Here is a 13,497-nt window from a genome sequence, read left to right as displayed (position 1 = left end):
AAAAATAACATTTTTATATTTTTCTTTAAGTGACCCAACCTAATACACAATACAATTCTGATAAAACAAACACATCAAAACTTGAGTGTTATATAAAACTATTTATTACATTTTTTATATTATCAATCTATTCGTTCAAATTAAAAATACAAATATTATGATTATCTTAATTATCAAAAAAATTATATATTTTAAAATTATAAAATATTTGTATTTTGACAAAAAAAATGTAAAACTATTTACATTTTGAGATACTATTGATTACAAGTTATTTTCAGCTAATAATATAAAAAGGGTAAAATGGTAAACACGTTTTTATAATCGTGAAGAAAATGGAGAGGGTTATATGTATGTGTGTGCTCCTCTCATGTCTGTGGCAGCTCTCTCTCTTCCCTGTTCCCGCCATATTCGGCGACGTTTGAAAGTTTCTTTGTCTTCCTTATTTTACTTTTTTAAATTAATTAATTAATCAATATTACGATAATAATCAGAATAAGAAAAAGAAGAGAGTGATTGTGAATTAAGCACGCACGCTAAGTGAGTGAATAGCAATGGAGAAGTACCTGAGAGAAAACTTTAGCGTGCAGCCGAAGAATCCCTCGGAGGCGGCACTTCTCCGATGGAGATCCGCCGTCTCAGTCGTCAAAAATCCCCGCCGCCGCTTCCGCATGGTCGCCAATCTCGCCCAACGCGCCGACTCCGAACAAAAGCGCAAGAGGCTTCAGGTACTCTCATCTCTTCCATTTCCATTTCAAATAATGCGTAAATGTAATGCTGATTCTCTCTTTTCGCTGTTGAATCCAATAACCGATTCCACACTTGAAATTAAACTTTTATATGTTATAGCATTTGTGGCTCAGAAAAACACACGGTAGAATAGATCGAAATCCGACTCCTTTTACAGATTTCGGTGTTTCGTTTAATTTCTCCGTTCGTTAAAATGCACGCGCACTGATCAATCTCGCGAAATTGGTGGCGTGCAATGAAAGCTAGTTCTAAGAGTAATTCCTCATTGAACCAAATACATTTACATAGGGATTTAGAAAACGAGTCTCGCTTATTTTTAAATATAATTAACATGCTTGTAGATAGATTAATCTCAATTAATACATTGTATTTTGAAATATATTCGTGATCTGGAGAATTGATTCCTCCTAAAATGCAAAGTTGAATCGTTTACGTAATTTGGCGAAATTCTTTTTATCTTCGTGGAAACGTATTTTCTTCCGGCATAGAAAGATCATCACAAGCTTTTCTGCCAAGAATAAAAGACCAAGGTTTTTTATTTGTTTTTATTAGTTAGATATATGTAGGTCCTATAGGCTTTACTGGCCACGATAAATACCGCACCAAAAAACGGGAAAAAAAAAATTCCCATTAGAATCAATTTTGACTTCAAAGATTATTAATTTATTACAGAAGAAATTTCTTAACTTTTTCATTGATTTTTTCCTTTGTCTGCCTGTCACGCTAAAATCAAGAATTCATTTTTTGCTAAAATTAAAAATGAGAGTGACAAATATTGAAATTTCGTGTGAGGAATCAAATATCTTGAAAGCTTAATTAACTAAATCATATTTTATATTTCATGAAATACTATTCAAAGAAAAATGTTAGGCTATGTTTTGAAGCCAGTTAATTGATATACAAAACATAAACTTAATCTATTAAAGATGCACAAACTTTTCATTCAGCTTAATTAGGTGATACTTAAAAGGAAAGAGTTAGGAGAGAAAACATAATAGGTATATGATGTGATAAAAATAAATAAAGAGAAATAAGTGTTGATAGAGTTTTTAATATATACGTGAGTGTTCGTATATCATCATTCGGAAAACAATATGGTAAAGTCAAATCAAATGGCTGCCATAGGTCGCAAATGTTATCCACCACCTTTTTAAGACTTCCAATCTTTATCTTCTGTCCCGTTGAATTGTATTTTTTCAACATAAAACTCATCTTTTGTGCTTTTCCAGTTTTCCTAGTTCGGTATATATTTTAACTTTCTATTAGGAAACTAAAAGAAATTAGTTTCATGAAATTAAGATTTCATACAGACGTATATCTTTAAGTTAACCCATGCAACCATGCACGACTACTTGTTCCATTGCATGCTATGCAATGTAAAACAGCAAAGATTCGAGGTGCTACACTGCTATCTTTGAGTCATTTTCTTCTTTGCCCTTGGTGCTTATTCTTTAGTCTTTACAAGTGTTTCTCTTAATTTCGGCATATTTCTAAAGCAACTCCACTAGGACGCACTGATTTTACAAAATTTATCATAATATTTATATTACTATTTACCATAAACTCTAGAAAATGAGATGATAGAAACTGTGTGCTTATTTTAATACAAACGTGGTCAAGTAGATCGATCAATACAATTACGTTATAACCATTCTAATTAATTTGATAACTGTTATCTCAATTAATTTGTATTTGTTACGAAATAGATACAATAACAAACCAATACATAATTGCTATCCACTTATTCTCTTCCTGTTATGATCCTGGAAATGCTATATATTTGATGCTTTGAAAATTTTTAATTCCTTTTAATACTTCGTTTGGAAATCGGTATATGTCCATAACTTACCTTTAATTGAAATTAATGTATGGTAGAACTGCTATATTACCATTCAATGTGTGATAGAAAAAGAGGGTGTTTTCTCTGCTTTCGTTTCGTGATGTTGATTTTAATTATAACTCAGATACGTAACAGCATTTTCAATTTTCAATTATCTCCTTGTTCAGAGTCGTATCAAACCGTCATCTGATCTAATCCTCATGATGCTTTATCAGCTTGAGGGTGAATACCACAAAGTTTGCATGAACTGGTGTTATATTCATTATATACACACAACATATATTCTCCAACATTACCTAAACTATCTTAGTTTTTGGGCTTCTAAAAGCAACTTCACATTTTGATGCTTACCGAGATATTCGTTATTAGATTAAACTTTTTAGTAAAAGCAATATTAAATTTGTTATCGGTGTTATTCAGATGATTTCTCAATGATCGTATTTGTTAGAGATAACGGTATAAATTATTCACTAACCATAAACATATATTTAGCCGTTGAAATATTTAGTCAAATTATTTTATCTTGATAGCAAAATTAATCTTTTCTTTGAGTAGTATGTTTAACGCCCCTATGTTGTAACTTTGTAGTTGTCATGGTGCATAATATATATATATATATATATATATATATATATATATATATATATATATATATGTGTGTGTTTTCCTTCACTTCATACATCTATTTTAAAGGATTTTTTTACACGGAAAATTTGTTCATAAAATTACCATTTTTTTTTCTAGAGTAATATTTGAAAGAGAAGAGAGATTATCAATTCGAAGTTATTTAGTGTCCCAAACTCACATATCTCTTCTTTTATTGGTGCGAGTAAATTTTATGTGCTATAGTGTACTTTCTGTTTAGCTAAGGAACTAAAATATTTAACTCTGGCACTACGAAAATGATTATTCAAGTGAAAAGTGCCATAAATTTCAGTTAGTTGGAAAGCAAGAAACACATGCACGATAGAATGTTCACGAGCTTACATATATAACCTTATAAACGGAATGACATGCATTTATTATTTGTCGCCTTAACACACTTTGCATATGCTCTAAGCCTCTAACTATCTTGACCAGGAGAAGATACGGGTGGCTCTCTATGTGCAAAAAGCAGCGTTGCATTTTATTAACGGTATACACACTTATCGCTTTCATTCACCATTTTGGTTTTTCACTCGTTGTTTTGTTACATTTTTTTCTTTTCCTTCTCATACAGCTGGGAGCCAAGGTGCTGATTACATGCTCGCCAAACAGATACAGGAAGCAGGCTTCCGAATTGATCCCGAAGGATTAGCCAATATTGTTCGATCCCATGACCTCAAATGTTTAGAACACTATGAAGGAGTTGAAGGAGTTGCAAGAGATGTTCGTGTGTCATTGCATGAGGGTGTTAGTTCACTAGACGTTGAGCATAGACAAAAAATCTTTGGTTTTAACCGCCATGCCGAGAAGCCCTCTAGAAGCTTTTGGATGTTCGTTTGGGATGCAATGCAGGACTTAACTCTAATTATCCTTATGGTATGTGCTTTTGTTTCAGTAGGTGTTGGAATCTTAACTGAAGGTTGGCCAAAAGGTATGTACGATGGAGTGGGAATCATACTATGTATCATGTTAGTGGTCTTTGTCACATCAATCAGTGACTATAGACAGTCCTTGCAATTTAAGGATTTGGATAAAGAAAAGAAAAATATCGGCATTCAAGTTACAAGAGACAGTAGAAGACAAAAGGTTTCGATTCATGATATAGTGGTAGGAGACATAGTACATCTATCAATTGGAGACATAGTTCCTGCAGATGGGTTATTCATATCAGGTTTCGGCTTATTAATAGATGAATCGAGTCTATCAGGTGAGAGTGAAGCTGTGAATGTTAATCAACAGAAGCCTTTTCTTCTATCCGGAACTACGGTGCAAGATGGGTCTGCTAAGATGCTGGTGATCTCCGTTGGTATGAGGACTGAATGGGGAAGATTAATGTATACTCTTTCCGAAGGGGGAGATGATGAGACGCCTCTTCAGGTCAAACTAAATGGAGTTGCCACCATTATTGGAAAGATAGGCTTGGGTTTTGCCCTGCTGACATTCGTGGTTCTGACGGGCAGGTTTTTGCTGGGGAAAATAGCTCACCATGAAATAACAAAATGGTCCTTAGATGATGCATCTAAACTTCTCAATTTCTTTGCTACTGCTGTCATTATAATAGTTGTGGCAGTTCCCGAGGGGCTTCCTTTGGCAGTGACACTAAGCCTTGCATTTGCAATGAAGAAATTGATGGAGGACAAGGCACTAGTCAGGCACCTCTCCGCATGTGAGACAATGGGTTCAGCTGGTTGTATTTGCACCGATAAAACGGGCACTTTAACAACGAATCACATGGTTGTAGACAAAATATGGATTAGCGGACAAACTAAGGCCATTAAAAGCGGCAACAAGGAAAATGTGTTGAAGTCCTCAATTTCTGAACAGATATTTGATCTCCTTTTGCAATCCATATTCCAGAATACTGGGTCGGAGATAGTCAAAGGTCAAGATGGAAAGACCAAGATCATGGGTACTCCCACAGAATCCGCGTTGCTGGAATTTGGCTTGCTTTTGGGAGGTGATTCCAAGTTATATAACGAGAAGTATAAAATAGTAAAGGTTGAACCTTTCAATTCAGTCAGAAAAAAGATGTCGGTGCTGGTGGCTATTCCCGATGGAACCAACAAGTTCCGAGCATTTTGTAAAGGGGCATCAGAAATAGTTTTGGAACTGTGTGACAAAGTTGTTAATGAAGACGGCAAGGTCATCCTCTTGAACGAACAACAAAGGAATGGCATCACAGAAGTTATCAATGGTTTTGCTTCTGAAGCTCTTAGAACACTCTGCATTGCCTTCAAGGATATTGAAGAATTTTCTGAAAGTGATAGTATTCCTGAGGATAAGTACACGTTAATAGGTATTGTTGGGATCAAGGATCCAGTGAGGCCTGGAGTAAAAGAAGCTGTTAAGACTTGTTTAGAAGCTGGCATCATCGTTAGAATGGTAACTGGTGACAACATAAATACTGCTAAAGCAATAGCTAGAGAATGCGGCATACTGACAGATGGAATCGCGATAGAGGGACCAGATTTCCGGAACAAGAGCCCGCAAGAAATGGAGGATATAATACCAAAAATACAGGTCTTTAATTACTGTTCCCCCTGGATACTCCGTTTGATGTTTAGCAAGGATGGTACATTTATAAATTGGTTTCTTGATGTGTGTAGGTAATGGCCCGATCCTTGCCTCTTGACAAACACACCTTAGTGACCCATTTGAGGAATGTCTTTAATGAGGTTGTGGCAGTTACTGGTGACGGGACCAACGACGCTCCAGCGTTGCATGAGGCTGATATTGGACTTGCTATGGGTATTGCAGGGACAGAGGTTTGTTACTACTAGCACGTTCTATATATTTCCTAGATGACTTCCATCGGATACTTACCACGTATTGTTTCATCTGAAATTATTGCCAATATTTGCTTGCTTGTATCTTCAAACAAGTGACGAACGTTGGTTTTAGACCACCCATTAACTAGAGCACATTTAGCATCCGATTCCAGTGGCTTTGGTCACTTGAAGCCTGCATACCCTCGGCACTTCCCACCGCTGTAACAAACTAATTGTCCTCTTTCATTTTTTAATAGAACATCGTAAGGGAAAGGGTACTCCTCTAAATTTTTGAGCAAATTGATAGGCCTCATTTGTCGTTCTTCTACGGTATTCCACAGGTTGTTTTTGTATGAAGTTATTAATATAACCGAACCCACTGCCAAGACTTTTAAGCGTAAATGATTATCTGAAGTTTTAGGTTCATATAGCTGGAAACGATGATTATATCATTTTATGGGCATACTTCATGTGTTTCTTAATCAACTGATTTTAATATTTTACATTTGTTTAAGTTTTATTATCATCCATTCTCCAGGTTGCTAAAGAGAACGCGGATGTGATTGTATTGGATGATAACTTCACGACCATAGTCAATGTTACTAGATGGGGCCGTGCTGTTTATATTAATATACAAAAGTTTGTCCAGTTCCAGTTAACAGTTAATGTTGTAGCTCTCATGCTGAATTTCGTTTCCGCATGCGTGTCAGGTAATATATTCAGCTAGCTTTTCAAGACGATCTTTTCAAGTCACATCTAAATATTTTGTTCAATTCAGATGACTAATCAAAACAGAAATCAATTTCAGGTTCTGCTCCTCTTACCGCTGTTCAAATGCTTTGGGTAAACATGATCATGGACACTCTCGGCGCATTGGCACTGGCTACAGAACCTCCTCATGATGGGCTGATGAAGAGACCACCTATTGGAAGGAACGCCAAATTCATCACCAGGATCATGTGGAGGAACATAATTGGTCAGAGCATCTATCAAATTATTGTCCTTTTAGTTCTTAAATTTCGTGGTGAACAGATTCTCAAGCTCAATGGACCTGATGCCACCATAGTTCTGAATACCGTCATATTCAACACCTTTGTATTTTGCCAGGTTAGATAAGTTAATTAACTTCCACTTTTGCATTTTTTTTATTCTCCCGTTGTAGACCTTGATATATTTTTATTGAAGCCTATTCGTTCCTCACAAGAAAATTGTTTTATGATTTTCATATTCTACTTGACCTGAGTCTCAATTTGTGTAGTAGTACTAATAGAGTGGTTAAGAAACCATTTATGTGGTAGTGCACACTTTTCCTCTCGATTGTACTTTATATGCTTGACCTCGTCACTAAATATTGTTTTGGTCAAGTTTGTTCATGCATCCTTTGGCTTCTGTTCTGTCATTGAAAACAAATGTTGTCTCATTAATAGGTATTCAACGAGATAAATAGCCGTGACATGGAGAAGATCAATGTTTTCCAAGGCATGTTCAGCAGCTGGGTTTTTATGATGGTCATGGCCGCAACGATATGCTTTCAAACCATAATAGTTGAATTTCTGGGTACTTTTGCTCAAACAGTACCACTGAGCTGGAAGTTGTGGTTAGTATGCATCTTGATTGGTGCGGTAAGTTTAGTTGTAGCTGTTGTCTTAAAGTGCATTCCTGTTCCATCGAGTAGCTACGACTACGTGGTTACGCATCCCGATGGTTACGAGGAGCTCCCCAGTGGACCAGAGCAGGCATGATACAAGCTTTGATCATAATTTGATTGATTTTTTTAAAACCCCTCAAGAAGGATATACCATAACTTATCATCGTTGGTTGTCTTTCATTTTAGAGTTTAGACTGTCCACACCTTTCCTCTCTTTCTGCCCTCATTTTTCTATTTTTCCTGTGCCATTTGTTGGGCGCACTGTCATTCTCCTCATAACTTCCCCCTTTTATCCCTTCATAACATCTCTTTCGGAGGATGATTTTTGTCTGTACTTAAAACATTAATTTGCTAGTAAACATGTATCGGAGCGAAATTAGGAACCTAAGTTTAGAAACCTTTAATTATCATCAACTTATTGTACGGTTGGGATTGTTGTTCAAGGTTAATAGTTTGTTTATGAATAACATTACTCATAATACATTTTTATAACATTTTTTTGCCTAGTTATTCTTTCTTTTTTTATCTCCCCCACATCATTAAATTTATAATATAGTTTTTATTTAATGAATAACCTTGAATACTGCATCAAAGATCAGTCTTGTTTGGTTCAGTTTGAGAATTTAATTATTATTTCTTAACTCTTTCTCAACTATCACTTTTGTCTTGTCCGCAATTATTTCTTTAGCTATGTTTTAGGTTTATTTATTTATTTATTTATTTCATGATGTGTCCGTGTAATTTTTTCAAAATATAACGATACGAGATTGACGTGATTTGTCAATATTATTTTTTGCTAAGTTGTGTTAAGTTTGTATATTATTTTACAAATATAAGTATTATATTAAAAAATAAAATAAAATGATAAACTCTCATTCTACAAGAAACAATTTTACCACTACTTAACTAATCTCTCACTCGGTTATAGATTTTTACATTTCTTTCTCGAATATTTAAACTTTTTGGAGTGCTCTTCAATAGTATTCGAGTCAATTTATTTTGGAGCATTTTCTCCTTAAAAAGAAAAGCTGAGCCAAAAAAATAAGAAAAAATAAGTTTGAAAGGAATTTTTTTAACTAATAAAAATTTAATGTAAAAAAAAAAAAAAAAAAAAAAAAAAAAAAAAAGAGTTTACGTTAAGGATATATTTGATGGAGGAGCTGAAAATTGAAGGAAAAGAATAGAAAAAAAAAGTAAATGATAAAAAATAGGTAAGAATTAAAGTGAAAATAGAAATTGTTTAATTAAAAAATAAATAAAAGAAAGTATAATAAAAATAATTTTAAATTTTATATATTATTTATTTTATTATTTTTGTGTGTGTGAACAAACATACCTTCAACTTCATCACTTTTCTCCGCTCTTCTGCCAAGAAACATTTTTAAGTGGGTCTCATGAATAATTTAGAGAACTTATGTGCTGATTTCGTTTCACCAAACAACCTATTACTCTTTTAATGCCATCAAATAATACTTTTGACATTAATTTATTTCTCTTTTTTTCTTTATTATAAATATGAAGATCCAATAGCATATTATCTATAAAAAACACCAACTTAAAATTAGTTTTAAATTTAAAAATTATAAAATAATTTTAACTTCTTTAAATATTTATTTCTAATTTTAACTTTAAAATATCTTTGAAGTTCTAAAGAAAAAGCTATGCACAGCCTTAATTATAAATTTGAAAAGCCTAATTCATACTTATTAATTGATACAAATTTCAAAATTAACATGGTAATTGGTGGAGAGAAGAATTATTAGGTTGGACATAATAGGAGAAGTTGGAGTAGTAGATACAAGAGTTTTATATTCAAATTTTGATGATATTATTATAATTTTGATCGATAAAAATATGTAGGGATATTTATCTAAAATAATTTTTTTTGTTTTTTTACTAGATCTTCATAAAATTCACACACAAAGCTAATTGAATGAATACTCAACTATACCTTTGATATTACTAAATTTTACCTAAAATATTTTCTATTTTTACTGTTTATTTGAAAATTATTATTCCTAACATTTTTTCTTTGAAGTTAAAATTTCCAATCTTTCCCAACATTGTAGCGAAGAAAACACTTTTTTTCCTTCTTTTCCTACTCTCAATTGCTCTCCATGTGATTTAGCTTTATATATAGAAAACTTTATTGATTTTTTTTTAGTTTTGCATGGACTAAAGTGTCTACTTGTACTTCATATTTCCACTTTGAACCAACAAATTTATACTCCTTTAATAGCAGTTCCCCCAAAGAGATAATACTACTATCATTATATAACTCATACACTTACGAAATCTCATCCTCATGCTCCCAATTTCTTTAATCCTCGTTTTGTCTTTATTTCCCAACTTAAAATGGCTAAACTCTCTTAACTAGACTATTTAATTTTACATGGATAGTTAAATATATTTATACTTAAATCTAATACTACGTATTAATCTTTTATCTAAATTTAAATGATCCAATTTAAAGTTTTAGGCTAGCCAACGATGCATCAGCTGAATAAATTGAATTAAATTCTTCTAACTGATTGATTTATTCCCGCAATTAATTCTTCTTGCCATAAAATTTTGCATGAACGGTCTTATTCTTTACTTCTTTTCGTCTACCAAAAACAAATGCACTACAAAATCTTTCTTATTCTGTCTCAACAATCTGCCAACTTAGTACATTCTTTCTTATCTTGTTCGACTTTGAGTTGTGTGAAGTTCTGAGACTTTTATGTGAAGTGCATGTGCAATAGAAACTTTGTCTAATCCATTATAACATGTGGAACCAATATTCTTGCAAAACAATATGCCAACATCATGTTACGCACATTGTACCGTAGCTTTGACCTTTCCTAATTCCTCATAATTTGAGCACTTCCTCACTCCTTCCAAATAAATTTGTTTTGAATAACCCACCTGTTTGCTGAATAATCTATTTTCAAAATCTTCTAGAATCCCTGTTCTTCAGTTTAAGATTCATTATTTCAATTATTTGATGCATGTGGAACGCATTTCTGTGTTCAGTAGATTGAGTGCATGTTTGGGTTTCAATGCGAACGTGAATTTCACGTTTAGTTGAAGAAAAAAATTTTGCTTCCACATAAAATTCATTTTCAACGTGGAGAGAGAGTGTAAAATCAAGTTTGAAAATCCAATCCAAACATGCACCGAGTTATATAAGGCAAAACCGATATGTACAATGTGAATCCTAATAAATTCTTGCAATAGAATTTATATGAGTTTATGGAATTTTATTAATCAAAATTTATTAAAAATCATAGAATCTCATTTTTTTTATTTAACGACTCGTTTATAATGTTGTAATTTCAATAATTTTAATCATTAATAAAAAATGAATTTAAAACATTTAGTTAATTTTTTTATAAGCACAGTATATTGTTATTTTTCTTCTAGCTTGATAATGAAATGACAATTAAAATATTGCAATTTGCAAAAAAGTGTTTACATCACCATCGCTCAGTTCCCTACCATAGAGACCTTTTAGATGTCTCCTCTTATAAGTATTTATTAATTTGGAATAAGGATATGCTTTTATCCCATCCTTCTTATGCTTATCATTCTTTTTTTATAGATTTCAAAAGTACTTTTCTTTTTCGTACATACGGATACGGTATGTCTTTTTTACACTAAGTTCATCTAGTAACACACTTTTTATTTTTTGGTTAGAGAAAATATTTTATAATTTTACTCGTAATTATAAAAATATCATATTATTTTAAATTTATTTTATATTATTATAATTTAATATATATAATAAATAAATAAATAAGACTAAAGATATTTTTTATATTTTTTGTTTTCATTTTATATTTACTATTTTTCTATACAAATTTAAACAAAAAAAATATGTATGTTTTATCAAATCGAGCAACGTTAGTTTTTTATAAATGCACAAGCTGAAACCCAAAATGAGAATAAAACCTACAAATTATTGCAGTTGGTGATTTGACACTAAACACGTAAAAACTTAAGATATATTGATTTAAGCAGGACGGAGCCAGCTTAACTTGAATTATGCCATAAACTAGATCGTAGAATGATCTAAATTATTATATCTTATCTAACTAGTCAATAATTATATTTAATTTAAACAAAACCTTAAAACTCTTATTTTATTTCTGATATGTTTAGCAGACAATGCAATTACACATTTAATACTATAAAAGCCTGGTTTAGATAAGATTCTTCATAAGAAACAAAAGATAACATAACTTTATTTATAAGTTTTAAACAATTTATGTATGTTTAAATAATTTTTTAAAGAAGCTAACCCAAAAAGTTTATTTTAGTTTCTGAGATTTTTTTTTTCTACAAGTGCTTTATAGAGAAATTTATACAAACCTAAACATATACATAACAAGCTTAAATAAAAAAATAATGCAATACAATGAAAAAATTAAATTTATGTACGCAAATAAGGTTCAACAACACGGACGAGAATTGAATTTAACAAAAGAGACGAGTCTCTTGCAGTGTATTAAACTAAGATTTAAATTTTTATTAAAAAAATAGTCATAATTAGCAGTTAATTGTACCTTAAACCAGATTATCTTTGGAAAATAATGCGACAGAAAAAGGAAAAAAAAAAAAAATAGCCATGTCAAATGTTAGTTCAAAACCCGTTATTAACCCAAAAAAGGATCTTTAATTGAAAACGATATGATATTTCCTCTTTTGTTTGAAGAACAAGATTATACTGGATTCAATTCAAACAGCTTTGACTGTCTGGGTTTAAATACCCATTTAGATTTTGAACTACAAAGTAATATTTGGAAGTGGTTAATTTTTAGGCACAGAAAATCGATTGAAAAAGACATTTTCTGGAATAAATTAAAGCAAACACATATGTACAGGAGAAACTCCAAAGTATGCTAATTAGCAAGTATTTTTTGTATTGCATGAGCATGAGAAATTTAAATAAATTTAAAGAAGGATAAATTTTAGAACTATATTTAAAATGATAAAGCATTCAATTAATTTATACTAGATTAAAAATAAATATATTAAAGGGGAAAATATTTAAAATGATGAAAAATATAAATGATTAATTCAAAAAATGAAAAATTAATAATAAATTAACATGACATTTGACGATTTTGACCTTATCTCAGAGAATATCCTAAAAGATAAAATGCTCTCATGAATTTCTAATTTAATATATAAATTAACTTGAAAGTAATTAGTTTGAGGATGTAACCAATGGAGATTAAAAAAGAAAGAAAAATTTAGGCTAAAAACCTATTTTTGTCCTTTATAATAATTGTTGTTTCAATTTAGTTCCACTTTTATTTTTTGTCTCAATTTGGTCCCTAATAAATTAATTGGTCTCAATTTGGTCCCTAATAAATTAATTGGTTTCAATTTGGGACTTCCGTCCAAATTATTTAAACGGAGTTAACTGTGTGGTCACGTGGATGCCACGTAGATGCATAGGTGGATGCCATGTGGATGCCAATTTTTTTGAAAACACCTGGAACCAGAACGGCCCGTTCTAGTTGCACTTTTAGTGTGTAAATTTTGCATCCGGAATGGCTCGTTCCAGGTGCAAAATTTACACACTAAAAGTGCAACCAGAACGGGCCGTTCTGGTTTCAGAACGGGCCGTTCTGGTTCTAAACTGCTAAGCATAAACGATCAATGATTATAGTTCACGGTTGTGAATCATGGAAGGAAAAAGACCCAAGGTACAAAGCATTTCAAACACTGAATTTGGTAATATTGTCAATGGAAATTGATAACTTCAATTGCTAAACAGTTAGGCTTATTAAGGACAATGCAATGTATCACTAAAGACAATGATAGCAGATTTTATTTCATTTCAAACTGGAGTGAACCAC

General features: G+C 31.9%; 1 protein-coding gene across 1 annotated transcript; it reads left to right on the top strand.

The window, feature by feature from the left end:
* The first annotated feature begins 381 nt into the window (after window positions 1-381).
* Window positions 382-8,158, top strand: LOC109799099 (putative calcium-transporting ATPase 11, plasma membrane-type). The gene is made up of 7 exons (XM_020359599.3): window positions 382-725; window positions 3,668-3,722; window positions 3,807-5,752; window positions 5,839-5,997; window positions 6,539-6,710; window positions 6,809-7,107; window positions 7,428-8,158. Exons 1-7 carry the CDS (start codon window positions 552-554, stop codon window positions 7,740-7,742), a joined length of 3,120 nt encoding a protein of 1,039 aa, XP_020215188.1. The 5' UTR covers window positions 382-551; the 3' UTR covers window positions 7,743-8,158.
* Window positions 8,159-13,497: the final 5,339 nt, after the last annotated feature.

The sequence above is a fragment of the Cajanus cajan genome, chromosome 8 (assembly GCF_000230855.2).
Source record: "Cajanus cajan strain Asha chromosome 8, NIPB_CcT2T_4, whole genome shotgun sequence".
NCBI lineage: Eukaryota > Viridiplantae > Streptophyta > Magnoliopsida > Fabales > Fabaceae > Cajanus > Cajanus cajan.
This window is presented reverse-complemented; position numbering and strand designations above follow the sequence as displayed.